Source organism: Amblyomma americanum, chromosome 1, assembly GCF_052857255.1.
Source record: "Amblyomma americanum isolate KBUSLIRL-KWMA chromosome 1, ASM5285725v1, whole genome shotgun sequence".
Lineage (NCBI taxonomy): Eukaryota > Metazoa > Arthropoda > Arachnida > Ixodida > Ixodidae > Amblyomma > Amblyomma americanum.
In genome coordinates this window covers 186,221,842-186,249,781 of record NC_135497.1, presented here as the reverse complement: position 1 = coordinate 186,249,781, position 27,940 = coordinate 186,221,842, and the positions used below count along the sequence as shown (strand labels likewise).

The 27,940-nt window shown below is 43.4% G+C and overlaps 1 protein-coding gene across 2 annotated transcripts; it reads right to left on the bottom strand.

Annotated features, from left to right (window-relative positions):
• Positions 1 to 246: 246 nt before the first annotated feature.
• Positions 247 to 27,548, bottom strand: LOC144114355 (GMP reductase 2-like). 2 transcript variants are annotated; one of them, XM_077648018.1, is made up of 7 exons: positions 27,164 to 27,548; positions 26,975 to 27,094; positions 22,466 to 22,549; positions 20,622 to 20,795; positions 16,749 to 16,937; positions 8,403 to 8,605; positions 247 to 6,431 (listed from the first exon to the last, which is right to left on the bottom strand). In XM_077648018.1, exons 1-7 carry the CDS (start codon positions 27,248 to 27,250, stop codon positions 6,242 to 6,244), a joined length of 1,047 nt encoding a protein of 348 aa, XP_077504144.1. In that variant the 5' UTR covers positions 27,251 to 27,548; the 3' UTR covers positions 247 to 6,241. The 2 variants fall into 2 exon arrangements, with proteins under 2 accessions (XP_077504144.1, XP_077504143.1); XM_077648017.1 differs by having other exon boundaries at positions 26,975 to 27,388.
• Positions 27,549 to 27,940: the final 392 nt, after the last annotated feature.

Here is a 27,940-nt window from a genome sequence, read left to right as displayed (position 1 = left end):
ATCGCTGAAGCTGAGGTGCACGAGAATTTAGGCTACTTGTTTCCAGCTTCTCAGCTTTACAGTGTTAGACTGAAGGATTGATACTTGACTTTTCTAGAAAGTCAAGTATCAAGCCTTGAGTCCAACACTGTAAAGCTGAAAATCCCAATAGCTTGCACAGTGAAGCATGCGCTGTGGGAATGTGGGCAAAAAAGAAAATGTTCAATAGTCCAATTTTCAATTAAATCTGGGAAGAACACGCCAGTATTGAGTTGAAGAAAAGAATAGTTTTAATAATTGTAAAACAGTACAACATGTGCAGGTAAACATCAAAATAGTAACACAGATCACTTGCTGCAATTAACCATACTTGGTAGCAACAAATCAAAGTACTATAAAGTGACTAGTCACAAGGGGTCTATTAAAAATAGACTTCCGACGTGACTGTTGCTCCTTATACACTAACAAGAAACTTGAGAAACCATTCAATACCTTCCTGTATTAAAACATCCAGCCTCAAAAGTAAGTACAAAACGTACTGGGTGTACACTAAAATAGTAAATCAGATCACTTGCTGAATTGAATCAGATCAGGCAACAACAAATTAATAATCAAAATGACTAGTCACAAGAAAGCCCTTTAAAGCAGACTTCAGAGTGACTTTAAGCACGGTTAAAAGAAACCTTCCTTCTGCCTCCCCCAAACAAAAGCGTGCTAGGAGGAGGACTAAATTCTGACTAGTTCTTCTAACTCTTGCCAATGGTGCAGTATGGAAGCATCATTGCAAAACATAACTATGGCAACATTTTAAAAGAATTTCCAGCATAGAAAGATTGATAAGACAATTCCACATGCCTGCCAATATTTTGTTACAAATTTTGTTACAAAATTTTGTTCTGGCATGAACCACAGGCTGCTTTCTAGAAGACCCAATGCAAACAGTTCCAGAATTGTAACAGTGTTACCAACAAAGCTAACAGAGAGTGCCTGCTAGGATAAATTCACAGGACTAGAAAACCTTAAAAGAATGACAGCTGTCAAGTTGTTCATCTTCACTTAACGTAAGACCAGCGAACTGCTTGCAAACTTTAATGTGCTTTGCTGTGTTCTAACAGCAGCAAAAACTTGCATTGTCAGACTCTTAGCCAATGCATGAGATTCGCCTGTCAAATAACTTGGGATGTAAACACACATAAGAGCTTTAAAGTATGTGGCTAAGTATGTATATGTAAAGTTTTCCAGCAGTAGCACTAAAATCACAGCTGTCCAAACACATAACTTAAGTGGGAACACAATGTATATCTAAATGAAAATTCAGAGTAAAGGAGCTCCGATTTGATGCAGCAGTAAGTGGTGCAAAATGGCAAGTTTGTCCAGCTGAGCTTTTCATACCCTTGCTGAAGCAACAGCTGGCAGAAAACATTCAGAACCTTCCACAGCATTTGCTAGACACAACTCAAAGATTGCAGAAAGGCACTACCAAGGGTACTGATTTCTCACTTTTCAATATACTTTTCCAATCTCACTGCTGCCATACTGCTTGCTGGACAGCTTTTTCTACCTGGCACTACCAACAGTGCTCATTCTTCACTAACCCGATGTGCGCCCCCCCGCCGCAGGCGCTATGGACTGATAGCACCAGGTGCAAAACGCAGATCAGCCAACGGTATGTTGGCTATCAGGTTGAAAAGGTCTAGAAAGTCAACTGCAATACCTGCAAGACATCAGTTTAGAACAAATGCAGTATACCATCACTAGGCATGTGTTACAATATGAATTGTGCACTGAAATGTACGACTGCCTCATGAATGTAATTCATTAGAATTTGAAACACAGTCACATCAGCAATAACAAATAATTCTCTTTACCTTCTATTCCTGTATACCGTGTAGTACTCTGCCCACATCAATCACCCTTTACAACATAAACGTAATAAAGCACAACAATCGCACCAGCAGAGCGCGGCCAGAGATCCTGAAACTATGCAGGCTGAGTGAGGGGCTTGCATATACTTCTGCATCCACCTAATTCATTTATATGATCTCTAGGCTTGGATGTGTACTCTCATATAAAAAGAACATGGCACTAATATCACTGCCATGCTATGCACAGGAAAATTATGAAACCGTATACACCATGCCACAAACACAGGCCTCACCAAACGGTCCAGGGAGTGGTCAGATTTCTTTAAGAAGTAGTACTCACCAATTTTTGTGACAGATGGTCAGGTGTAGTACACAAACAACATCAATAACATACTCCTTCATTTAGCAGAGGCAAAGAAAAGGCTTGAAACAAGCTCTGGGTCATTAATGATCACTCAAAACGGTTAACCGTGTACTGAATTCTGGCCACAGTGCGAGTTGCACAAAACATACCAGAGCATACTTCAATGAAAAATTCCTTCCTGAAGTCGTGGCACACCACTTTCAAGTCTGCTGGCTCTAAAAAGACGTATAAAATGACTAGCTAAATGCTACATCAGTTATGTAACACTGCATACTATGCACCCTTCATTTCCACAGGAAACTGATAATTTTCAATATCTGCTTTCTCAAGACTGGACGAGCACTGTCATCTGCTTTCTAAACTAGCTAAAGAGTGCTTTGAAAATATCTTTCTGAATCGGGACCTCTCATTAAAAAATCATAGTATGCAACCCTGCCTTCTCTGTTGCACTGAAAACTCGTTAACAATTTATTATCATGAATTTCAGTTTCAACTATGAAAGTATAGAATTCACCATGAATTCACTGCACTTCAACGCCAAAACATGCGGTGAACAAATATGTCCACTAACCTCTGATACGCTAGTGCTTTAGAGCTGCTAGGAGCATGTCAATCTCGCACGGCACACAGCTTCAATGATCATCACAGAAGCTCACAGATATGATAGAGTCCTGTTTTAGTGTGTTCATGTCCATGTTGCAAAATGCTGCACTTTTGGGATGGTCAACCACAACCTTCTAATCAAATTAGAACACACTGTTCAATATTAATACTGAGAGTGAAATCATGTAGATTTCTCAATTTTGGAATCTTATGTAAAAGGTCTTTTAACAAGCGTGTTTTCCTTACAACACTGCTTCTTGAAAAGCAGCAGCCAACACACAGAACTATTTTTTATGCACAAAGAGAGGCACATTAGCAAACATTTTCAAATGCTTTGTGCTAAAATTTGCAGATAACAGGACAGCACTTTGGATGTCTGGATCAATTGACCACGTATAATACCCATGCCACATGCGCACTAGAAATGGCAGTAAATGCTTAAAGTCTTAAGTTTGTTAATGCCATTATTTTAGGAGTTATTGCTACACGTCCACATTTAATGCCATTATATGAAAGTGACGATGACTGTAACGCTTGCAAGGCAGTCAAAAATTTTACCTGAACAAAAGCAGTGATAATAAGAACAATATCTCTGAAATGTTGTTTAAGTGCAATATAAAAATGATTTTGCAGAGAATACCTCTATTCTTGCTTGACAAATCGAAAAAACTAGCCATAAACTCGCATGTTAGCACACAAGCCGAGATTATCTGTCAGAAGTGCCAGCAAAAATGGCGCCCTTCACATCGAAAATGCAGTCTAGATGCATCACCTGACTGAAATTTATGAATTAACCATTTACTACTGGTTAGTAAGTTATTACTGACAAAGTTGCATGCTTTTCTGTGTGTGGAATGGGGACGTGAGCACGCACTGCTCAATTAAACGAGTTGTGGCGAACTCAGTACGTTGCGAATGGCAGTAAGGCTAATGTCATTAAAATTTAAGGCAGTAAGCACTTAACAGCATTAAATTTGCCTGCGTGACACAGGTATAAGAAACTTGCATGCTCCTCTGGCTCTGCACAAAAAGCAATTCCCTCCTTAGCTTTCTTTTCCAATGGGTGAAGCATTTCTCAGCCTCCACAAGAAAGGAAAAAGTGCAGGAGCACAAGGTGGGTGAGCAGCTCATCGCTGCAGTGTTTGTGCCGTTTTCTTACAACAAAGGCTGTATAGTTTTTGACTAAACAGGCACATCTGATGCCATTTAAAGACAACCTGTAAACCTATATTGATTTCAATTTGTGTTCACGGCTGCATTAAAGAAATTCATGATGAAACTGCAGTGGCCTCCACTCTTAATTTCATCCACAACTACAAAGGTTAAATATTTAAATTCCAGACCACCAAGTAGCACTTAATCTTCATACCGTTAAAATATAACATGAAACTTGTCAACAAAGGAACAAAATTCCTTGAAAGTATCACTCAGCCACATTAGTTATCAGTATGCAGCTCAATTTATATGTAGGCTGACCATAGATAGAATAAACCCATTCAGAGCACACTTATTAAAGCATGAAGGGCTCAGTATCATCATCAAGGTATTTTTCTCTACTACAGTGCAGTCCACTAATAACAATATCCACAAAGCCAGGAAACACTGTTCTTCCAAATGAACACTGCCACATCTCAATTGTGCGATCTCGGCGAGGTGCTGCATCAGCCAATTGTTTTTACGACAGCCCAGTCCCATGGATATTGTCTTATACCCCTGTCACACGGCCAGTTTCAATGCCGATCGAGTCGAGGGTCTTCGAGATTCTCAATCACCATCGAACTCGAAGGAGTTGTGTCGCTGCTACACGGCAAATCTCAATGGCCATTGAAATGGTTCTCGTGTCTCACGCTACGCCCATTTGCACAGGGGATCTGGATCAGCGGGAGGTGAGAGCAGAAACAGCATACAGTTTACTTGTGCTGGCACACCTTCAGGACTGCAGCAGCTTGCTCCAATCTTGGATACCCATTCTGATTGGTTTGGCTAGCTAGTATGCTAGTTGATATAATTGCGCACTCGCTACACGCAAATGACCTTACTTGGCTTGAGGCCCAACTTGACAGCACACTACCGTCAGGTTCATGTAAGCAGGACTTACAGCTAGCATCTACATGATCATTCCTCCCCAGCACCACACAGGAGGTATTGGCAAGTGAAAAACCAATTAATTCATCTTTCAAATGTAGCTAAGAATAGTATACACATTTAACTCAATGCCTAAAAATGACACTCAGAGGTCAAGCCAGATAATTGCAGCACTCGATGCACCCAGTTGCTGCCTACACTCGATGTGCATTAGTCACTCGAACATCATGAACTGATCAGCAACTTCATCAACAGCAATGCACTTAGAACATTCAATGGAGTGGACGCTGAACCACTGTCACTGCCACGCTTATCACAATAGTACTCTACCAAGTGATGCAAGTTGTGCAAAACACCATTCACATGGGAAAATTTCACTTGTCATACTCTCTGATAACTGCATCTAGAAAGGCAGCGCTTGACTATTACATTTCCAATACTCGAACAATAGTCACATTGTTACCTTCAGGCTACTTTTGCTAACGAAACTTGAAGTGTTGCTTGTTGGGCGAGTTGGTAATCCATAATAATAGAGCAGCGCGTAACAAAACAGGACAAAAGGAGGAGGAACACAGAACGACACGAGCGCTAACTGTCAACTGTTTATTTCTTGTGAGCAAAAGAGCTCACTTATCTAAATCAATGGCAACCAGCGAAAGGCTCATTGGCAACCAGCGAAAGGCTGAGTTGTATAGCTTGTATAAGCTGACCTGATCGCTCTTTCCCATTTCATGCTGTGGTTCATGTATTTATATGTAGCAACGGCAAGGAATAAACACTTGACAGTTAGCGCTCATGTCGTTCTGTGTTCCTCCTCCTTTTGTCCTGTTTTGTTACACACTGTTATATTATTATTATTCACAAAACTTGATGTCACTAAAAACAGTGATCATTAGTGATATACTGTTAGAAGCATAATCACTATAAGCTGACTGCACTGTTCATTGTCCTTTTTTCTCTGCTCTGAATTGAGTTTTTCAAGTTAGTTTCCAATTCAAAAGTAAGAATTCTTAGTACAACCACAGTAATGCAAGCAAAAATGCTTCCACTTTAGTGTCTTTCTTTTTTTCTTCACAGGCAATTCCAAACATGCACCTATACTTGAGCTCAGTAGAAGCTTGCAAGGCTGCTAGTAGGAGCTTTTCAAAGCCTTTCCAAACTGCCACAATGTCTATTACAGCAAAGTGCAATGCCATAAAAAGGAACAAATGCTTTCTTTCTGTTATTCTCCAAAACTTCTGCATTAGATTCTGCCCTTGTCCTTAAATCCCATAAAATCAGGCACAGGGCCACAACCTGCAATAATGGCAACATTTGCCATCTGAACAACATTGTGCATACATGGTCAAGCCTCTTTGCAGAAGACTTCATTCAGCTGCTGAGTCACACGGATGAAGGTCGTTCGACGAGTGAGCTCCTTAAGCCGGCCAGCCCCTGTGTAAGTGCAGGCTGAGCGCAGACCACCCAGGATGTCCAAAACCGTCGCCTGGACTTTACCACGATAGGGCACCTGGACAGTTTTTCCCTCCGATGCCCTGCAACAATGGCAGCCCGTCAACTATTCAAAAAATGCCATCAAAGAGTCAACAGAAGAAAAAAAAAAACATTAACTTCTCCCATTCGTAATCACACACCTCAGAAAACTCCAAAGGTCAACAAACCTTCCACACAAATTAGCAAAAATATGCAGTCGAACCCACTTATAACAGCCGCAGATATAACAAATGATCGCTTATTACGAACAAGTGCTGTGCTATGTTAAAATATGCATTAAGGCAATGGCAACTCGTCTCAGATAAGACGAACAACTGTGGCTGTGCCATTCGGTTATAGCAAATGAGTAAGCGCCGTAAACTCGCCCCAGTAACTGAAAAACTCTCGTTTCCAGCTTAGCACGGAGAGCGAGGAGCATCTCTCAGCCACCGCGACACCACTCACAAAGTACATGTTGAACCAGAAAAACAAGAAAAAGGCGACATTGAAACTGCAGGTAACTGCTGGCCAAGCACGCAGATGGCCTAGAAGGTCAATCATTGCCTGCATGTGCACCAGCTGGAAGAAGCATCCCAAATGGAAGAGGAGTACATGGGCGAGAGACAGTGGCAGCGCCGAAAGTGAAGTTAATATGCATGGTTAATGTGCATGGTGGATCATCAGCGACAGCAATTTGAAAAGCTTGAATGCCTTGCTGGCCACACTGGTCATGTGTATGCATCACCTGCCCCGTCAGTTTCACCTTTTATGCTGCTACCAAAATCTTTCCACACGTGCACTACATTACTTTCATTGCTGCATGGGCCCAGGAATGAAAGATGATGCTGCCGAAGACACCATGACCAGACGCACGTAGGTTTGTGGCAATGCGTCATTGATGCATACATGGCTGGATGTACCAACTTCGAGTTATTGATCAATCCGCTCTCACCCTACCATGAGCTTGACGTCCCGGTCAGCTCAGTTGGTAAAGCGGCTGCTCCGGTGAAGTGGTGGTGCCGGGTTCAAACCCCGGACCAGGCCAAATTTTTTTTTAGCCGCAAAGTTTCTGAGAAAACTGTACAGCCTTCCTTTGTAGGCGTATGGCTGTGCTTGGGTGGATGCCAATGTGTAATTACTCCCTTATTACATATCTTCTCCACATTGGGACATATCTTCGCCACCTTGGGACATATCTTCTCCACCTTGGGGGATTCCCCTAAATATTTGACCAACTGTTCCCACTACGAATTATTGATCAATTAGCTCTCACCCTGGCATAAGCTTGCCGTCCCAGTTAGCTCAGTTGGTAGAACGACTGCTCTGGTGAAGCGGTGGTCCCGGGTTCGAACCCCGAACCAGGTCAGCTTTTTAACTGCGAAGTTTCTGAGAAAGCTGTATAGCTTTCCTTTGTAGCCGTATGGCTGCGCATGGGTAGATGCCAATGTGTAATTACTCCCTTATTCATAAACCGTTGAGTCAAATTCTATATTTGGCATCAGTGCCAGTCTTTCACATGTTAAAAGCAATAACAGTGAATGCAACAGCTTGCTGCTTTCACGAGTCTTTTTGTTTATTTGTTGATAAACCAGTCAAAGCTATCTCAGAGTGACGCATACATCTAAAAGGCATAGTTACTGCTAGAGGACAGATTTTTTGCTTTGAATTCCAAATCGTAACACGGTAGGTGTTATCTCCTTATATGTACTACTGCATTTTGTACACAGCACAGCAAAATCAAGCTAAAATCGGTGTTTATATTATTTGTTAGTACTGATATGGATTTTATTTGTCAATGAATATTTACCATGACACCAAACGTGTAACGTGTTTATGTAAAATTCCCTGCCATGCACTACAGTGTTTAGGGCTAGGGGCCAATTACTGTGGTATCAATGTCATTGCCTGTTTTGGGCAACGTGTCATGCTGTTTATGTCTTGGGAATGTTACTTACATTTTAGAATATATACAGTGAATGGGAAGCCCCACACAAGATATTCCATTACAAAGAAAAAATGTTATAATAACATACCTGTACTCTGCAACACCTCCATGGTACTTTTCCATTGCAGTTGCAGAGCTCATGCCATAGAACATTTTGTACATCTTGCCATCCTTCTCTATCACCTCTCCACCAGACTCATCATGACCTGCCAACATGCCTCCCAGCATGACAAAGTCTGCACCTGCTCCAAATGCCTTGCTCACGTCACCAGGACAGGTACAGCCCCCATCCTAAGAGAGAAAGATTGCCAAAGATCAGCAAGAGGAGCTTTTCTTTTTGCATTGACGCTACGGATTTCTACACTGGAGATTTAGCATCTGGTCTGAAATAAAATGAAGCATTCTAGGTGATATTCAAAATTTGTTATCCCACATAGCATGACAGAATGTATATAGTTAGTCAGGTTGTACTCGATACAGCATGAAGGAACACGGCCAGCATTGCACAATAGTGACAAGGACAGCTGTTTGCAAGTGCACATAAAGGAGTGGTGCCTAAGGGAACAAAAAAAAAAAGTGACAACAAAGACTTCGCAGGAAGTGCTGCATGGGAGGTGACCGATGTGAGCTTGCATAATAAAACAGCTCGAGTTGGTCCCTTGAGACCTGTTCCATCTGTGGACAGGTAGCAGCAAAGTCTATCCATAAGACATGAAACGCATATTGCATGTCCCCACTCCATTCATTGTCCCACGTGCTGGAATTCGACTAGACAATGATTGCATGTAAAGCATCGGCTGCATGCGCTGAGAACACTCAGTGAAATCCCATGTGCAGTGGAAGAAATGCTGTTTTCGTCTCTTTTTTTTTTTTCAAAATCACAACTAGGCCCCAGTCACATGAGTGTTCAAAGGGCCTCCGTCCAGAAGAAAAAAAAAAAAAAACGATTTGGCTCTCCTTGTACCTCAGACAATTTTCACAAACTGGGTGGCACTCAGATGGGCCACCACGGTGGCTCAGTAGTTATGGCGCTCAGCTGCTGGCCCGAAAGACGTGGATTCGATCCAGGCCGTGGCGGTCGAGTTTCGATGGGCGAAATTCTAGGGGCCTGTGTACTGTGCGATGTCAGTGCCTGTTAAAGAACCCCAGGTGGTCGAAATTTCCAGAGCCCTTCACTACGGTGTCCCTCATAGCCTGAGTTGGTTTCGGATGCTAAACCCCCACAAAGCCAAAGCACTCAGATCCACATCCTGAGGCTTCACGTAGCTGCTCTATCTTTTCATATTTTTCCTAAAAGGTATGTATATGCCGCAGGGTTGGGTCTGGGCAGAGAATAGCAAAGAGCTTTACCTCCAGCTCTACATGCACCCTGTGAGCCAGCAATGCACTAAGTTACACGTGAATGTAACAAACCTCCATGTAATGAATGCCTCAATACAATGAAGTTCAATTCCGCAACCCCATTCCCACTGAAGCATGTGTAGTATATTTGTAAACTCCATGTACATGTGTAGCGGTAGTTCACCTTGATATCACCAACTTGCTGTGCCGGCTATATATCAGGTGTCCCAGATAACTTTAGCCAAAGAATAATAATATACCGAGGCACAAAAGGAGGAGGGAAGTTCAACCATGTTGTTGACCTATGTATAGTTACTCAGAGTATTTTTGTATTTTGTTCAGTTGAATTAAATAAATCGAAAAAAAAAAACTTTTTAGCTATTAAGTTTCCAGCAAAATTTACACTGCCAAATTCTAGTATGTGCCAAAAAAATGTCTAGTTTATCAGTTTTTATTCTGTTGTGTGCTACAGATGAGTTTTTTGCATGTTGAGAAAGAAAGCGTGCAAAATATGAGAAAAGTCCCATGTGACCATGCGCTTGTGCGCCACCACAGCAGTGTTTTCAAACACGAAATTCATAAATGTAGCCGCATCCGATGCTGCTGCAAATGTGACGGGGCACCAACAATGAAGTGGGGGCTGGCAGCAAAATTAAAAGAACACCTGTGACCGAGCTGCATTTAGCACAGAAAACAGCGGGCGTGCCAGTTCCCGGTAGCTATACGCAGGCCGAAACAAAGCAGCGATCTTAGTCACCGGAGGAAAATTGCCAATTTCAGAAGCACAGCACAGCGTCGAAATGCAAAGATGCTACATACAAGGTGCTAGATGCAAAGCGCTGTCCGCCGACTAGGAACGCAGCTTAGTGTTTCTGTTTGCATATAACTACCAAGAACTAGTGCACCCATGTTTTATCTGCACTGAACACAGCCATCATCATCACCATCACCTAACTTTCTTCCGCCCCCTGCTACGCTTGCCTTCTCTTGGAATCCACTCCGTTACCCTTAAGGACCAGCGGCTATCTTGCCTTCGCAGTACATGCCCTGCCCAAGCCTATTTCCTCCTCTTGATTTCGACTAGGATGTCATTAACCCGCATTTGTTCCCTCACCCACTCTGCCGGCTTCCGGTCTCTTAACGTTACACCTATCATTTTTCTTTCCATACCTTGCTGCATTGTCCTTAGGCTTTTCCTCCACATTTCTGCCCCGCAGGTAAATGGCGGTAAGATACAGCTGTTGTATAATTTTCTCTTCAAGGATATTGGTAAACTGCCATTGATGATCTGAGAGAACCTGCCATATGCACTCCACTCCATTCTTATTCTTCTAGTTATTTTCTTCTCATGATCTGAATCAGCAGTCACTATCTGCCCTTAGTAGCCATAAGTAGAGCCCACATATAACGGCCCCACTTAAGACGAACTTTCACTTATAACGAACGAGACCTGCGCGACCATCAAAATAAACATTATTTCAATGGCACAAAACCACACGTATAACGAACGAACGTCATTAAGCCCTGCTGATCGGTTACAGCGAACGGACGGCGTAAACCCAGCACCGCGACGCGAGTTAACCTGCCTCCTACCCCTTTGTGCACTCGGCGCACGGTATGCTTTCTCGAGCCTCATCGCAGGCGAACTGGTGGTGGTGGTTGGTGCTATAAAGGGTGGGAGGGGGATACTGGTCCCGATGTATGTTGGCCCTTTGGGCATCACTCTTGGGGAAAGGCGAACTGCCTGCCCCGTTTCGTGCCACTCTCAAGCACGCTGCAAGAATACTGAAGTGTTGACACTGCACCCGCTGGAGCGTCCTGATTATGTTCGGCCGCGGCGGAGCGCGCTTTGCAGTTCGGCTGCCAGTTGACAGATGGCGCCGATGTCAGCGGGCCCAGTTGAGCGGTTCTGGCGCCTTGAGATTCCACTGCCCAAGCTCGATTTTCGCTTTGGTGGCGTAAATTGAATTCAAAACGCAAAAGAAATTCGTTGCTTGAAATTAAAATCAGTAGTGTGGCAGTCTAAAAATATTGTTGTCCAAAGCAGTTAATGATATGGACTCGGTCGAGCAGCACTCGAAGCTCATTCACGTTTCGCTTCCTCGCTCAATTCATGTTTCATTCGATCTAATCATAGATCTAAGCATAATAAACATATTGGGGGTCCTCGTGCCCTTTTCTGCTCACAAGGGCAGAAAATTATTGCACCGGCAAGTTTTTCTTCACGCTTATCGTTGCTTCTTCACTCTATATGAAGTCCATTCAAACATTGTTTCGTTGAGTGGGCTAATTTTCAAGATGCAGACCAATAGTATAGCGTGGCTATTTACGACTCCAGTTTTAGCTAAAAACTTTCTCACGTCGGAAATTCATCAGACGGGATGAAAGGGCGCATCGGATCATAGACCATAACACAACACGAAAGCTTGAGAAAACGGCATCTTTATTCCGATGCAAATTATCATAGAACGGGCATAATTTTCAATAAGCTCCTTTCCACTGGAGGCTGAAGCACCATCAAGTGCCAGACATGGCATCAGAGTAGCAGAGTCAAAGTCAAGATGCTGTCGCTTAACCGCTGGCTCCAAGGCTGTTTCCGGATCTGCAGGCATCACAGCAGGCAAGGAAGCTTGGAGAGGCTGCATCGCACCATTGTCGTCGACTTTCGGATGACGTAGCTTAGATGCTTGCGCAGGAGCTTTCCTCTTCCGGGGTAGTTTTCTATGTCTCTCTGGCCGTGTGAGATACTTGGGACAGTTCGGAAATAATGCAGGAACAGCATCTCCGGAAAGCACGGGCCTCTTTTCCGCGTAAAGTATCACTCTCCCATCGAGCTCCGCGTAATACGCCCAGGATATCGCGTCCTCTGCAAAATTCTTGGCGCGGACATGGTCAGTTGGCATTACCGTCCGGTCTGCCCATGGAAATCGCACGGCGCCACTTCTCCAAACGAACATTGTCGGACGGAGCTTTGAATAATGGCACACTCCGCACATGTCCGGTGTCCCGAATTGCAGTTCGGCATGAAGCACTTTCTTCCCATTGTGCAGCACTCAGCGCAGCACTCACCTGCTGTGGGCTACTCTGCCGACGATAGCCAAACACAAGGTCTTGGTGCGAAATAAAAGAACTTGTTAAAAACAGCACAGCAGCGCAGCCGCACACTCCGAAATGTGCCAAAAACACGTGCGCAGTGCCGCGCCACGCCGGACCGAGTCGCCCAGCGTGGGCCCGCCTTGCGCAGCGTCCTCTAAGTTAGCGACCGGTTTCCATGGCAACCCTCCCCCCGAACATATTGTGGCCGCGAGTGGGCCGCGCTCTCCCGTGCAGCGGGGGGGAGAGTGTCAATACCTCAGTATGTTATACTTACACCGTGCTGTCAAGCGAGCTACCCTGTCCCCGCCGACGCGCCTTTCAAGATCACCCTCCCGCCCCTCCTTGCCACTCGGCTCCCCTCTCCTCACTGTCTTGCAAATCCGCGCGTGGCCTCTACAATCAACCGCGCCGCCGCCTGTGCCGATCGCGGAGGCCACGCTCCGTGAAGCCGTGAAGCAGGCCTTCCGTGGGAACCAAAGGTGGCTGCACTGACTCTCACGGACGCCTTTCATTGGTCTCTCCGCTGGCACTGTGCGTCTGTACATTTAACTTGACTGCCGCTTGTGCACGTTGCGCGTCTACCCTATCGCACGCTTTTGTCACTCTTATTGCGGTGTGGCCGTTTCGTTGGCTTCGTTCAAATCTCGGGCCCTGGTTGTAATTCGGGATGGCGGACGGGGACACCACGCCGATTTCCATTGTATTCAGCGGTAGATATGATGAAAGCAGCCTGGGCGGAGATGACGGCCACTTGCATGTGGAACTGTTTCCACAAGGCCAACTTCGTCGACACAGTGTCTGATGCCGAGCCTGATACTTTGGAAGATGACCAGACCGGCGGCGATTTGTGGCAGCGTGTCGTCGACTCTGACATGGGGATCATGACATCGGTTGGAACGATTTTATTTTCTGTCGATGACGACGCCGACACCGCGGAACCGTGCAAGGACGAGGGCATTGTTTCTGAACTGCGGGACGAGAGTGACGTGGAGGAATCGGATGAGGGGGAAACTTCGGAGCCAGCGCCTATAAGCGCACCTGTAGCAATGGGCTACATAGAGAGCCTCGGACAACTTGTCTATGCCAAGAGCCTCGACGAAGAGCACGCTTCTGCTTTAAATGAACTGGAAACCTCCCTCATAGGATCTGTGCTTCAAAAACAGACGTCCATCACGGACTTTTTCGCAAAGAAAAAATTTTGTGTTTTGACAAGCAACTCTTTAAAGCTGTGGTCCACTTACTACGAACTTCGGGATATAACAAACGGACGCCGTGTGACGCTTATGTTCGTTATAAGCGGGCTCGACTGTGTTCCTTTCCCATTTCCAGCACCTTACTACCAATTGTGAACTGCTGTTCCCTTGCTAGACTGTTGAACATTACTTTGTTAATTTTTAGACCCACCATTCTGCTCTGCCTGTCTAACTCATTTATCATGCTTTGCAGTTCATCTCCTGAGTTACTCAGCAAGGCAATGCCATCAGCGGCACAGCCATGTCACAGGTATTAGTTTCGATTTTGCCGCCAACACCCACTTCAATGTTTCTGCCTAGTCAGATTCAAGATGCCATTGAATGCAGCTACATTCACGAATTCAGCAGTTGAGAATGCTGCTGCTGTGGCTTGCAAGTGCACGGTCACGTGGGATTTTTTAATATTTTAGGCACTTTCTTTTCAACATAAAAAAAAAAAACTCATCTATTGCACACATCAAAATAAAAACGGATGAAATAGACCTTTTTGGCACAGTACAGTTTGACACCGTAATTTTTTTCGTAAATGCAATAGCTAAAATGTTATTTTTCAATTCTTTTTATTATTCAATTTCTTGCCTCAATATATTTTTAATCTTTGGCTACAGTTACGTATTACCTAGTGCTGCATAACTTGAAATTCAGCCGAACCACGTGAAAGCAATGTAACGATGAAACGAACTGCTACAAGAGGCACGGCTACGACAGCAGCAAGTGAGCAGTTATCACAACGCACTGCGCTCATGCAACACCAACCCCACACCATGGTAATTAAACTCATCAGTTTCTACAGCTTTTGTTTCCGTAGCGTCACATCAAGTGGCACTGCAACAATGCATGTTCAAAAGCAGTGCAAAACAATAGGACCCAGCAAGGACAAGGCAAACAGTGCTTGCCCATCGCCGCAGTTCAATTGTTCACGTGATTGCCACACCAACAGCTGATGCATCCCGGGGGCAGGAATGGCAGAAAGCGCTGGCAATGCGAGGACAACCAGTTTCCAAGGACAATGATGCATGGGCAGACCGAGAAACTGGACATGCAGGTAGAGGCGAGTACCTCCGACTCTTCCCCCCTCCCCAAATTAAGCAAAGCGGGGTTATGCGAGCTACGGCAGAGGTGGCGTCCACTGCTGCAGTCGCATTATCAATGCGACCACAAGTTTCCTCCTTTTTACAAATTCAAGTAATGGGGGTTTACTGAGAACATTTAACTAGGTGATTTCACTTGCATTTATTTCTCATTTTGATTAGTTTCTGCATTGCCCTTTTGAGCTTTTATGCAAAAACTGCATGCAACGAAAAATTATGCATTTTTTCAATTTCACTACATCAAGGGTTAACTGTAGTATTTACAAGCAGCACATCTTTCTACATAGAGAACTTGGATGCAAATATGTAGTAGGCAATGTTAGCGGAAACCGATCCAATAAGCTCTAAGTTTTGAAAGGCACCTTAACAACTGTATGAAAGAATAAAAAATGTTTACTGAATCAAGTGAAGCCTTCTCTCGTGATTGAGAGGAGCCCCTAGTCCAGGACACCTATGGAGACTGCAGCAGCTCCTTAGTAAAACTGAACTACAGTACAGGCTCTTTCTGTCCTCTCCCACTTTTACATCAAAGCAGTAAATATGAAGTTCCCCAAAACTAGCGTTGTGTGCCATCTATACAGTCGAATCCTGTGGAAGCTACAGAAGAGGGGGAGAGGCACACCACCTTCAGTGCTCAACAGAGCTGGTGAGAAGCCCTGCGAAGGTTAGTGGAGGGAGGGGAGCAGCAAAGCAATGTTGAAGCTAGGGGAAATAGGGGGACGCCTGCCACGACAGCATGGGAGTAGCAACTGGGGTATGTTGCATGGAGAAGAAGGTACGAGCGCTGGCGACGAAGGATGAGAACCATGTGGTGCATAGTGACCAACAGTGCATGGTAGCAACACATACAGGTGCAAGTGCGAGGCATGCACCTATCTCATCTGCCCACCTGACTTTCTGCCACCTTTGCGGGGACCCACTCCGCTCCATCCCTCTAGTTGCCCTATCTTACTGCTGTGGCACACATCTAGTTACCCTAACTAGCAAGGAGAGCGCCTATGTTGCAGCAACACTAGCGTCAACAGACAGTCTTACTGCTGTGGGCACAGGGAAAAACAGGTCGATCCTCTTGGGTCTGGGAAACTCAACGCACGCGGACACTTCGGCACGGGTTCTGCTCTCAGCCGACGCGGCGAAGCCTCGTGGGAACTATCCTGCGAGCTCGCCCCGTCTGGTCTCGGAGTATCTTCCCTGCCCTAGCGTGGGCAAACACTCACTCGTAACCCTGCTGGTGAGTTAAGACAACCTCGATTGCTTGACGTATTTTGTTGCTAGGCAGCGTTACCGTTGTCACAGTAACAAATGCCATTTTGGATTGGCAAGTGTTGTCGTTCCTTTGTTCCCATAATGCAATGCCTGCTGTGGTTGGCATGTGCTGGCGACCACGGGGTGGGGTCAACGCATTTACGGGGAAGCTCATTTACCCCCCATTTCAATCCCATACCCTTGCTATGCTTGCTCTCTTTTGAAATCCACTCCATTGCCTAAGGAACCACTGGTTATCTACCCATCGCATTACATGCCCTGCCCGTGCCCATTTCTTCTTGATTTAAGCTCAAAGGTGTACAGCGACTAAAACTATATATGATGCTGCCTGCTTTCCAGAAACATAACACAAAAGTACCCCACAATCAAGAAACAACAGGTACACACCGAGATAATGTGGCCATCAAGGCCATGAGCTGCGTCCGCACATTCAATGACGGCACTGAGCTGTGGATAGCCCACACCAGTCTTCTTGCGAGTGGTACAGACAGAGCCCGGTCCAATGCCAACTTTGATTATGTCTGCTCCAGAAAGGAGAAGTTCCTCCACCATTTCTCCTGTCACAACATTTCCAGCCTGAAAAAAAAAAAAAAACTCTCACCATGTTAGCAAGTCTCTGACTGCACAGCATGAACACAAAGCTCTGCAATAAAAAGCGTCTACAGCAAATGACTGCAGTAGGAGTATGCAAATCAAGTCCCTCAACTTTTTCATGATTAGTTGGCTACTGTCCACACTCATCCGACTCCCTCATAAGTGCCTTCATCTAGATCGCATAGCCACAGATAGAATAATGTACAAAGTGCTCACTCTCCAGCCTGCATATCCCTCATCACACAGGCCCAGCTGGAAAACATTTGCCTCTTTTTCTTTCTTTTCATATACAGTATATATTACAATACATTCCAGCATATATGTACGGAAATAAGAGCTGCTGTATGTATAGAATATTTACAGAGCGTCCAACTAGTGGTACATACGTCCAATAGCACAATGGCATACTGTACACACTGGTGAAGCACGAGGCCAGAAGAGTCTCTTCACAACTTGCTCAACCAGCAAGGAGGCAGGAATAGAGAGCAAATTACTAATTAAAATCAGTGTGGTAGAAGTCCCCTTTCTCATATACATTCTTCACCTGGAGCACCATTTCACTTAAGTGTGTTTGCAAGGAAACAATGGGTTCATCATTTCGATCCAACGCACACATTTTCACAGGCTGTACAGACTTACGACAAAAATCGTATCAAAGGGGTCGCATTCATTACGAGCTGCTGCCAGATACACACTGTAGGAAATTAAACAAATTAAATCTGCATCTGCGCAGTTATAAAACAGCATTAAATAGTTTCCAGTATATCACAGAGGCAACCGTTAACAGAACAGACAAAGTATATTTTATTCTGAGCCAGATTTCAATAGGCAGAGCCTCAATATGAAGTTCAAGAAAAAATGTTTTGGCTGACAGAAAAATTGGCAAAATATTCTCTTTGGCCAGCAGAAGAATGCAGGATATTTGGGTTACAACATATTAAACCAATACGATTTACCTTGAAGAGAGTTGCTCATACAACTACTGCTGTAATAACATATCCTGCAGCCACCGCCAAAGCTTGCACTACCTGGTACCACAGGTGACTAAGTTGAGCCACAACCCTCTATGAAAATGCAATTATATCACTTTTAGAGACTGAACAGTTAAATGCATGCACAGGTGCCCACAAAAGTTTTCGGAGCGCCAAAATTACGAAAATCCTGAATATTCTCGCTGCCTAGAGGCTAAGCCAGACATTGATGGGTGGCATGAGGCATGCTACACAGAGAAGTGCAAAGCATGCCTTTCATAGTGGCTGCATTCTTAGACTCCCCAGCAATGGGGTTATTTTGTCATTTTTGTGTTCAAAAAACTTGTGGGCACCTGCACATTGTGTGTGGTTCACCAGCCTGGCACAAATGCCTGCAAAAGTATCAAAGCATATTCAAAAAGCACCATGAAGCTGCTTAGTTTCCTTAACTTGAGTGTGCAAATCAATGCTGCATGTACACTGCTCACTGCTATTTATTTCCCCTACACTCACTTAAAGGCACTCAAAAGGGAATATGAACAGAAACAAGAATCTATGCTAGACTGATAAACTAGATCTGCTCAATGGTGTGTGCAGCAGAAAAGCAGGTGACTGATAACAAAGCAAATGAATGCAAACGTCTGACGTTATTAAAGAGGTCCTGGAGCACTTTTGGAACAAAGTAAAAATTGCCGAATTCATCACATCAAGTATCCATGAATATCTGAGCCTAATACATATCATTGCTTCAAGTGTAGTGGAGGACCTACAATCTTGCTCTTAAAAGCTGCTATGAAATAATTTCCACAGCTATCGTGCCATGGCAGACAGTCTAAATGGATCTGAACCCTACAAATAGCAGAATGGAAGCAAAGGGGACAAAAAAGTGAATCAAGCAAGCCTAGCGAGTTGTGCACTTAAGCAGGTACCAACCAAATGATAGGTGCATTGACACATTTTGTTTAATGCAGTAAGAATGACAATATGAGGGGAAAAGTCTCGGAATTACCAAGGGGAAAATTCTGAGCATTCCAACGATACAGAAAGCATTAAAAAAATTCTTCCTGCGACTCATTCTACAAGTGGTGGCTATTCAAACAACATACATTATGAAACTTTGACAACCAGTTTCATGGCCCCACAATGCAAAGTAATGCACGTGGCCTTCAGCATCATCTGAAAGCAAAGAACTTGGAAGGCAAATTCAAATGAAACTGTCACAAGAAAGATGAACAAAATTACTTGTGCAAGTTTTACAGTCCATTCTCATTTGCGAATCTCTAAACTACCGCATGCTGTACATATGCTTTTATCTTCACTGAAACGAGATCCCTAATAAATGCACAAGAGTGGCGACTCCAATACATTGAAATGCATTTGACACACGTAAACAATGCCATGCCGACATCACGTGCTCGGTGTTTCCATGCTTCTGCTCCCAGGACTGCACTCATGCATGCTTTCTCCATTTTACCATCCTCCTTACATGATTAGGGATGCGCACCATAAACATTACTGCAAAACGAAATGCAGTGGTGAGCTGCAGTTGGGAAGCCGGGAGCATTCCATCAGGACATCTGATTAGGTTGTGTCGCCACCTCTCGGATGTGCTACTAAATTCCATCCCGATGAAGCACTGGACATATGCTCTTATCAGTAGAGCCTGCTCTTTTTTTATATTCTGCTTGAAGGATAAATCTACCAACAGCATCCCCAAAACTGGTGGCAAGTAACTTAACCTCACCCAAATAATAATAACAGGTAGCAAAAGGCAACAGAAGAAATGTTTGAGCCTTTCATAGGTGTACAGTTGAACCTCGCTACAACGAAACTGACGGAGTGCGCGAAAAATTTCGTTGTGGCGAAATCAGCCCAAAAACACTGTCAGGTTGGACAGCGTAGTCCCAAAACATCATTTACTTCCAAAGAAGTAGGTCAGCTTCTTCTGCTTCTTTTTTTTTGCCACGAGTGCCGTGGCGCGACTTTCGCACTCGGTGAGCAGTTGCATCGCGATGGAGGAGCTCATAGAAAAGTCCCGTGTCATCGGCATTGTAGATGCCCGATGTGGCATACTTCTCCAATAATTCCGGCATAGTAGTTGACGTCCAAGCAGATGAAGCGTCGTACAGCACTTTACCGACGATTTCATGCCTGGCCTTAAAACTCCCGCTTCCTAGATAAAGTCACCATGCTCGTGTCGATTGCAGCGCACAAGCACGAGTGAAAAAAAAAAAGGCAAATGCACTGCTGCTGTTGCCAGGCTGCTGCGTCCTTTGGCGGCGGATTGGTTGCGGCTGTGGCTTGGAAAAAACGGGAGCTTGCACCCGCGCCTTGTCGCAAGGCAGCCAGCACGATTGCCATCACCACCAAGCAATGGTGGTCTTCATGTGTGTTTGAATGAGTGGATCAACTAGTTCCAGAAGTTTAGTGAAACAAAGCAGCGTGGACCTACGGAAGTACACAGATAAGCGACGATATGCTTGTTTTATTGTAAGATAGATTTTTAAACCCAGCTTCGAATAGCAAAAATTTCAATGAAGCGGAAATGCGCTCCAAAAATGATTCGTTGTAATGAGAAATTTGTTCCATTACTTTCTATGGAGAGCTAGCGGGGAATAAGAAATATTTTGTTGAAGCGAAGTTCGTTGTAGCGGGGTTCGACTGTATTAAGGAAACATTAATGAAAAATACTTACCATGATCGTGTGAGTTGGAAAGTCAGCTCTGACAGATCGTACAAATTGTACAAATGCTTCCGAATAGCCATTAGCAACATCTAGGCAGATGTAGCGCAGTGCTGGGATTTCTCTCAAAATGGCCTTCACCTTTCCATAGTCTGCTTCACCAGAGCCAGAACTGACAGCCACATTCTGAATTCGGAAATCATATGGCAGTCATTACAATTTGTGAAACAATATGGAATTGGGAGAATTTACTCCAAACAACATGAGCTGGTAACAGGCTTATACTAAACAAGTTAAGGCTTCGAAGAAACATAGAAGGAAGCTGACTGATCACCTCAGATTAATGCCAACTGATGCAAGCTAGGTATAGTCAGCACTGATGACAAAATCTTACCTCTTACTAACATGGGTTCTGGAAATACTTTGGGCACATTTATTTATTTATTTATTTATTTATTCATTCATTTATTTATTGGATACCTGCATCGCCTGTAGGGCATTACAGCAGGGGGGCTGCAAACATTTAACGGTCACTTTACATTTTTTTATGATTACGAGTTTTTAATCAAGCAAGACATGATGCTGGGATAGTCTGTTCATAGATCCAGCAATTATAAAACTGCCCGCAGAAGGCAGCTAGGACAAGAAGAGACCCAAACAAAGACGCATCTTTGTGTCTCTTCTCATCCTGTCTTCTTTGCGCAGTTACATATTTGGAGTTTTTAATGGTGCAAAGGCAGCTGTGGCCAGAAAAGTGTCATGGCACATGGCATTTTTCATCTACACAAGATGGGGTCAGACCCGTTTTCCAAGCATTTCACCCCAGAGAACTTGAACACTAGGCCAGGGGAAAGCTTGTACTCACGGAAACCAATGGGTGTACTCACGGAAACCACTGCGACAGTATGGATAGAGCCCTGCACATCCCGCATAGCAGGCGAATGCTCAAATGACTACGCCACCGCTGCGGTCATTCATTTTTTTTTTTACTGTTATATAATCTAAAATGCATACATGTCTTGCAAATTCAACACCTCTTTTCAGATTTCAGTTGAAAGCAGAATTTGATTTCTCCTCGGAGACATACAATGCACCAAGTGATGTCCAATTCTGGCCCATCCCTGTTAATGCCTTTTATGCGAAGCCCAATATACCAGGCGTTTAAGAGAAGTCCACTACTAATTTAAAATATGGGCTTTTTGAGGTATAAAGATGACTTCTGTGCCATAGTAATGCCAGTATTGGCAGACATCATAATATAGGTTAAACACGATAACTAGTAAGCTAATGAACTAATTTCTACTAGTCAACTTTTTAACTATTACACTTTGGCTCCCGATTGCAATTACAGATTTGTAGTTTTTAGAATTTCGAAAGCATGGTTACACTCGGCCATGTGGCTCAACAGATTCGGGACATCTTGCTCTCCTTTCAAAAATTGCATGTCTCTGGCAAGTGCACAGCAATTCCAACCAGCACACGTCACCCTAGGGCACATATGTCGCATGACCTTCTCTGTCCTACCCACGCTATGGTGCTCTCTAGTGTTTACTACAACAAGAAGTCCTCAACAAGTCCATTTTAAAAGTCCATTTTTAAAATTATGTTATATACGTGGGTAAGGGTTGCACTTTTTCTTTGTAATTTTTGTGTGTTCTGGCCCTCACCTGAAAGTTGAATTTTATATTTCAATTTTCAAGCTATAGACTGGGAAAAACATGAATGTGGCCCTTAATCATATATATATGACGTAGTTGCCAGCTTCCCTGAAGCACCCGGCATACGTTAGTAAATAGTTGTTACGAAAAATATAGTAAAGCAATGTACAATGGACTCCAAGTAAAATTTCACCTTACCTCAGATATGCTTGGATTGGATGCACAAAATTCCTTCCATTGCTCTACTGAGTAGTGTTTATGAATGGCAGTAAACAAAGAGTGCTGCAAAAAAATGCAGACATAATTAACATCAGACTGTTAATTAGACTCAGAAATTAAGTGCATAACTCTGGAGTGGTACGCTGGTACTTAAAAACAAATGTTGACAGGCATATGGCCTTAAATAAATTGATCAAATATAGAACTGCCTGCTTCTTTGCAGTAAAACAATGCCTGCAGCATGGCCATACATTAATTGTATTTTTTAATGCAACTAATTTAAACAAATATTTTTATGTGCCAAAGCTGCACGGTTTGCTATGAAGCACACTAGAGTGCAGTTACCCGATTTATTTTGACCTGCTGGAGTTGTTTAATGTACACCAAAACCTCTATAGACAAGCATTTTGCACGTTCCCTTGTGGCCACCTGCTGGATTAAATACAAACACTAAAGCCAGTAAATCACTTGCATGTCAACTTCATGCAATATAACACTTGCATTGTCATGTTAGTCATATTTCTCTACTCGCGTAAACTTAGTTCTACAAAAGCAGTAGCCACTATGAAACCTAAGTGATGTACTGAACTAAAGTCCAGTGCATTGCTATCTTAATGCACATTTTAAAGCAATGCAATGTAAAATCACAATGTTATACAAGCACCAAAAATGGCAGTAGCATTTGAAAGCATAAAAAAAACTTCAGAAAATTTAAACTGCAAAAACCAACAATTTGCAAGCCCAAAATACAATTGCAAGCGACACGATCCACTTGGGACCACCATCCACCATATTGTTGATGGTGACCTTTAGCAAACAAGTATACCTTCTGTTAAAGAAGTTTAATTAATTATTCTGCAATGATTAAGGCAGTTGAAAACCCATAAGGATGTATTTCAATAAGAAATTTGTAACACATAAAAACAAGACCATTGTGAATGTTCCTTCCATGCAAAGCTACAGAGCAGCAGACGGTTGTGGCCATTCATGTGCAGTGGCAGAGAAGATGGCTGCGTGAACTTAGGCAAGCAGGGCAATACTGTCAGGCAGATGTCATGAAACAGGTACCCCTGCAGCAACATTTCTAATTTGATCACATCATGGCAGACACTTCTGCAATAGAGCTACCATCATCCAAAGTTCTCAATTTGCCAGTTCTTACAACTTATTGAAAAACCTTCCATGTATCTCTAAGAGTTCAAATGCTGGTTGATTAATAATGAAAATGAATAAAATAACACAAATTAAAAATAATTTTCTTTGGCCAACTTCTAACAATGCTGACTGAACCAAGTAGCAGGCATTGTAAATGCTTGTCTCATGTTGCATGAAACATTCTGTATTTATGTCTATTTTACATGTTTCAAAAAAAGCCATAAGTCACTGAAGCCAAGGAAAGGCACATGGTTTTATTTTTGGTGTAGGTCCTGATTATAAAAGGAGATTAATTGCTAAATTATTTTAAGAGATCATTTCACATGACAAAGAATAAAATACAACTCATACAAGCTGTTTTTTTCTCTCCTGGTTTGTTTTTTCCTCCCATGGAAAAAACTAACAACTGCAAGTGCACATCACACAACAGTAGCTTTGTATTCTGGCCATGCACAGCCTGTGTGTTCATGCAACTCTCAAGCACTTGTACAACTGCGATTTTAGGCCCCAGGATGTAAGTAAAATTGCACTTTAAAGAGAACAAGTTGATGCATTCTCACACGTAAGCAGTATTGAGTGTCTCTGCCAAAATTTTTTTGAAGCACTCACAGAGTGCTAGTGGCAAGCTGCACTTGAACTGCTTGAATCAGCACTGCACACTCATGGCTCCACCAAGGGATTTAGTGGAACCAGTGTTGCAAGATAACCAGTAAAAAAAATCCTCCAGGTAAATTAACCAATGCTGCTTATTTATTACAGCAGTTCTGAACAAACATGACAAAATATTTGCCTTCTGGAACTGGATAAGGCAACAAATTGTGCTAGCTCGTTTCCTTTCATTTTGCACTGTTGCAGTGCGTTGACATGGGCCGGAAAAAAGGGAGACAGGACATGGTCAAATTGCGAAGTGCCTACTATATATTTAGAAAAAAGTATGGTACGTATATAAAAATCCAGCACACTTTTTGTTTATTTATTAATTCCATAGCCATTTGCCATGTGAAGACCAGCTGGGTGGCTTTGATAAATTCTATTTATTTTTCTAGCAGTGATAGTGAGGAAGTGCTAATACATTTGTTGCAAACCAGACACTGCACTAATGGAAGACACATGTACTAGAATAAAGATCCAACAAAAAAATTTTGCACTGCACTAAAAGGAATGCACATGCAATCTACTTTGGTAGCACAGTTACTCTGGCTCCCTCAGGAAGCAGAGTCAACAGAGGAATCCGGGAAGCTTTTTTCATCTTATCATACAACAAATTCCCTCCTTCACTAACAACATAAAAAAAATGAATTTAACAAAGCCACGGAGCTGGGCTCTATAGAGCACGTGGCAAGTGACAAGAAAGCCAACAAAAAAAAAATGTGTGCCTGACATCTATACATGTACATTTATAGACAAAAGCTTATGGGATGCAGGTTTGCAAAAAACATTTCTGCACGATCAGGCAAACTAGTTCAACAAAAAGCTTGGAAGCATGAGGCAACATACGTGCTCCATCTGATGGCACTGATGCAAGCTGAGTGGATAGAGAAACAGCTCAAAAATAAATATTTTTCTACAGATCTGCATCCCATAAACATTTCTCCATGACTGTACCACTGTTCCTTTTTGAAAATACAATTGATAGTTTGCCCTTTGTCCGTGTCCAATTTTTTTTTTTTTGTGCCATCTTTGTCTGCACAACTTACAACAATGCAAAAATTAATACAACAGGATGGCAAGGCACAGCAAAGTAGATAAGTGAAGCATGGGGCATCTTCATTTTGTGCATGAATTAGAACAACCCCAACATCTCAAAAGTAATGTGTCACACTTGCCTTAAAACCTGGCCAAGATAACAAGGTATTCCTTCATTGCATTCATTAATGGCACATGGAAGAGGTCACCAGAACAAGTTTTTGTTGGAATAAAGCATGCCACAAGATACTTTGTGCGCATTTCCTGCCAGGGAGATATGTGCTCATTCAAACTATTCCCTGTATCATTTTTATCAAAGTCCCCAGCTGACAGCCCTCATCTACAGAGACAGATGAGCCTTCTTTGCTCATCTGCATTGCTTTTAGCGTGCAGAAATGATACAGCAACCACTTGTCAATTCATTCACTGTTGTTCTATGCTGCCCCTAAAATAAAAACTATGTCATTAGCTGCATGGGGAATTTAAGCCTCGCATGGGCGCTCAATCTCTTCACAACTCGCAAAGGCAAAAGTCGAGCTGGCTCACTAAACATGTTAAGCAAAGCACTATTTTCAAAACCAAAGTATGTTTTGCAACCTTGGATGACTAATGCACTCTGGTACTCATTCCTATAAAGCCCAGAAATGGCCAACAATAAGTGATCTATTTAGATAAGGTTCTTTGCTCATCTTTGCTCATCTGCATTGCTTTTAGCGTGCAGAAATGATACAGCAACCACTTGTCAATTCATTCACTGTTGTTCTATGCTGCCCCTAAAATAAAAACTATGACATTAGCTGCATGGGGAATTTAAGCCTCGCATGGGCGCTCAATCTCTTCACAACTCGCGAAGGCAAAAGTCGAGCTGGCTCACTAAACATGTTAAGCAAAGCACTATTTTCAAAACCAAAGTATGTTTTGCAACCTTGGATGACTAATGCACTCTGGTACTCATTCCTATAAAGCCCAGAAATGGCCAACAATAAGTGATCTATTTAGATAAGGTTCTAGCATCAAGTAGATTCAATTTAAATTCAAGTATCAGAGTGGGAATGTTAGGCATGCAAAACAAATGACACTTTTTTTGTAAACTAAGATCAGTAATGCGACCATATTGCGGTTACCCCTGCCTCAAATTTCACACATACAGTAAACTTTGCAAAAACATGACCTGCATTGTAACGTCTGAATTTATTCCTATAAGTCGGATACAACTTATTCCCTGTCATAAGACCCCCTTACAGCCAATGGCGTCGGCCGATTCACATGAACCTGCTAATGTGACAAAGCAGGGAGTGGTAGATGAAAAGAAATAGTCCCTGGTCGGGGATAGACCACCCTCTCCATTGTGGCGCCGTTCCCTGCATTGAAACGCCAGCAGGGTCACGAGAATCGCCCGCCGCCATTGGCTAGAAGGGGGTCCTTTGACGGGGAAAAGCCGCTGTGTTCTTGAGTTCTCAACATGTGAAGGTAAGCTCGTGGATATATCATCACAAGCCATGAAACACTGTGCATACAGACGAAAGTTCTGCACCTCTGGTAAACGCGTTCCAGCAGTATTGCTAGCCGCAGCAGTGATGCCGGTTTTGTCTGTCGTGCTGAGGCACATGATCAAATCAAGCAAGCATGAAATGAATATATGCGAACCTTTGCCAGCACTCGAGCCATTTCAAAAGTCCCAACGGTATCCATGTTAGCAGCGATAATAGGTATGCCGGTATAAGTCGCTTTTGAATTTCTGAACTTGAATGTGCGGTTGAGGTCCACCTGTAAGAGCAAACAGAAGAGAAAATTTCGCTTGCATACACGCACTGCACCGATCGACATAAGACTCACCTCAATCCTGCTTTTTAGCGTGCTCCGCTTAGGTCGCAGCAGCACGTCTTTGAAATCAAGCTTCACATCGTTGTCAATATGCGGCATTTTGTACGAAACGTGGTGCCTTGGGCACGACTAGCCGGTAGCGTTTAGAAAACCGTCAGTGCTCCCTCACGTTACGATGCTACTGTGGACAACTGCGGACTGACGAAAGACGCAGAGTCAAGTGAAAACTAAAGCAACTGAAACGCGTTCGCACGCAGGGATCCAAGTTGCGAAACTCTCCTCAAGGCCCACGTGTTGAAATCCGGCAGTCTGTCTGGGCCAAAATTCAGATGTTAACAGACTGTCGCGCTACTTGCGGTGCTCAGACGAACTGCTCAGCGCAGCTCAAGGCACGAACGAAAAAGTTGCAGGACGCCACCGATAGCTGACAGCCCAGCTAATAGGCGGCGCAGCGAGTACACGAATTATGTATGGAGGAAAATTTTGTAGATGGATACGGATTTGCCTATATATTTCTTATTGTGTAACTAGTCTGTGTGTATTACCTCTCCCCCATCCTCTATTCCTGTCCCCTCACCTCTTTCATTTCATTTCTCCATTCTGCCTGCTATCCTTAAAATTTCTTCCCTCGTTTATCCGACAATCTAAATTATTACAGAGGGACGAGACTAAAGTATTCTCCTCCTCACAACAAATTAAATCAACAAGAAGCAGTTTACTGGAGGAAGCTGCAAACCGGAACCTTCCCCAATTTACACATCCTTAGCAAAATGTTCTCGAACCAATACA

What these genes read in the sequence shown, in the direction of transcription:
- LOC144114355 (XM_077648017.1), bottom strand. Translation starts at nt 27,250, where the DNA reads ATGCCGCATATTGACAACGATGTGAAGCTTGATTTCAAAGACGTGCTG. An exon ending in TGGCTCGAGTGCTGGCAAAG is followed by an intron (nt 22,550 to 26,974) that starts GTTCGCATATAT and finishes ATTTTTTTGCAG; the next exon opens with CACTCTTTGTTTACTGCCAT. An exon ending in TTGATGGCCACATTATCTCG is followed by an intron (nt 8,606 to 16,748) that starts GTGTGTACCTGT and finishes TTTCTCTCTTAG; the next exon opens with GATGGGGGCTGTACCTGTCC.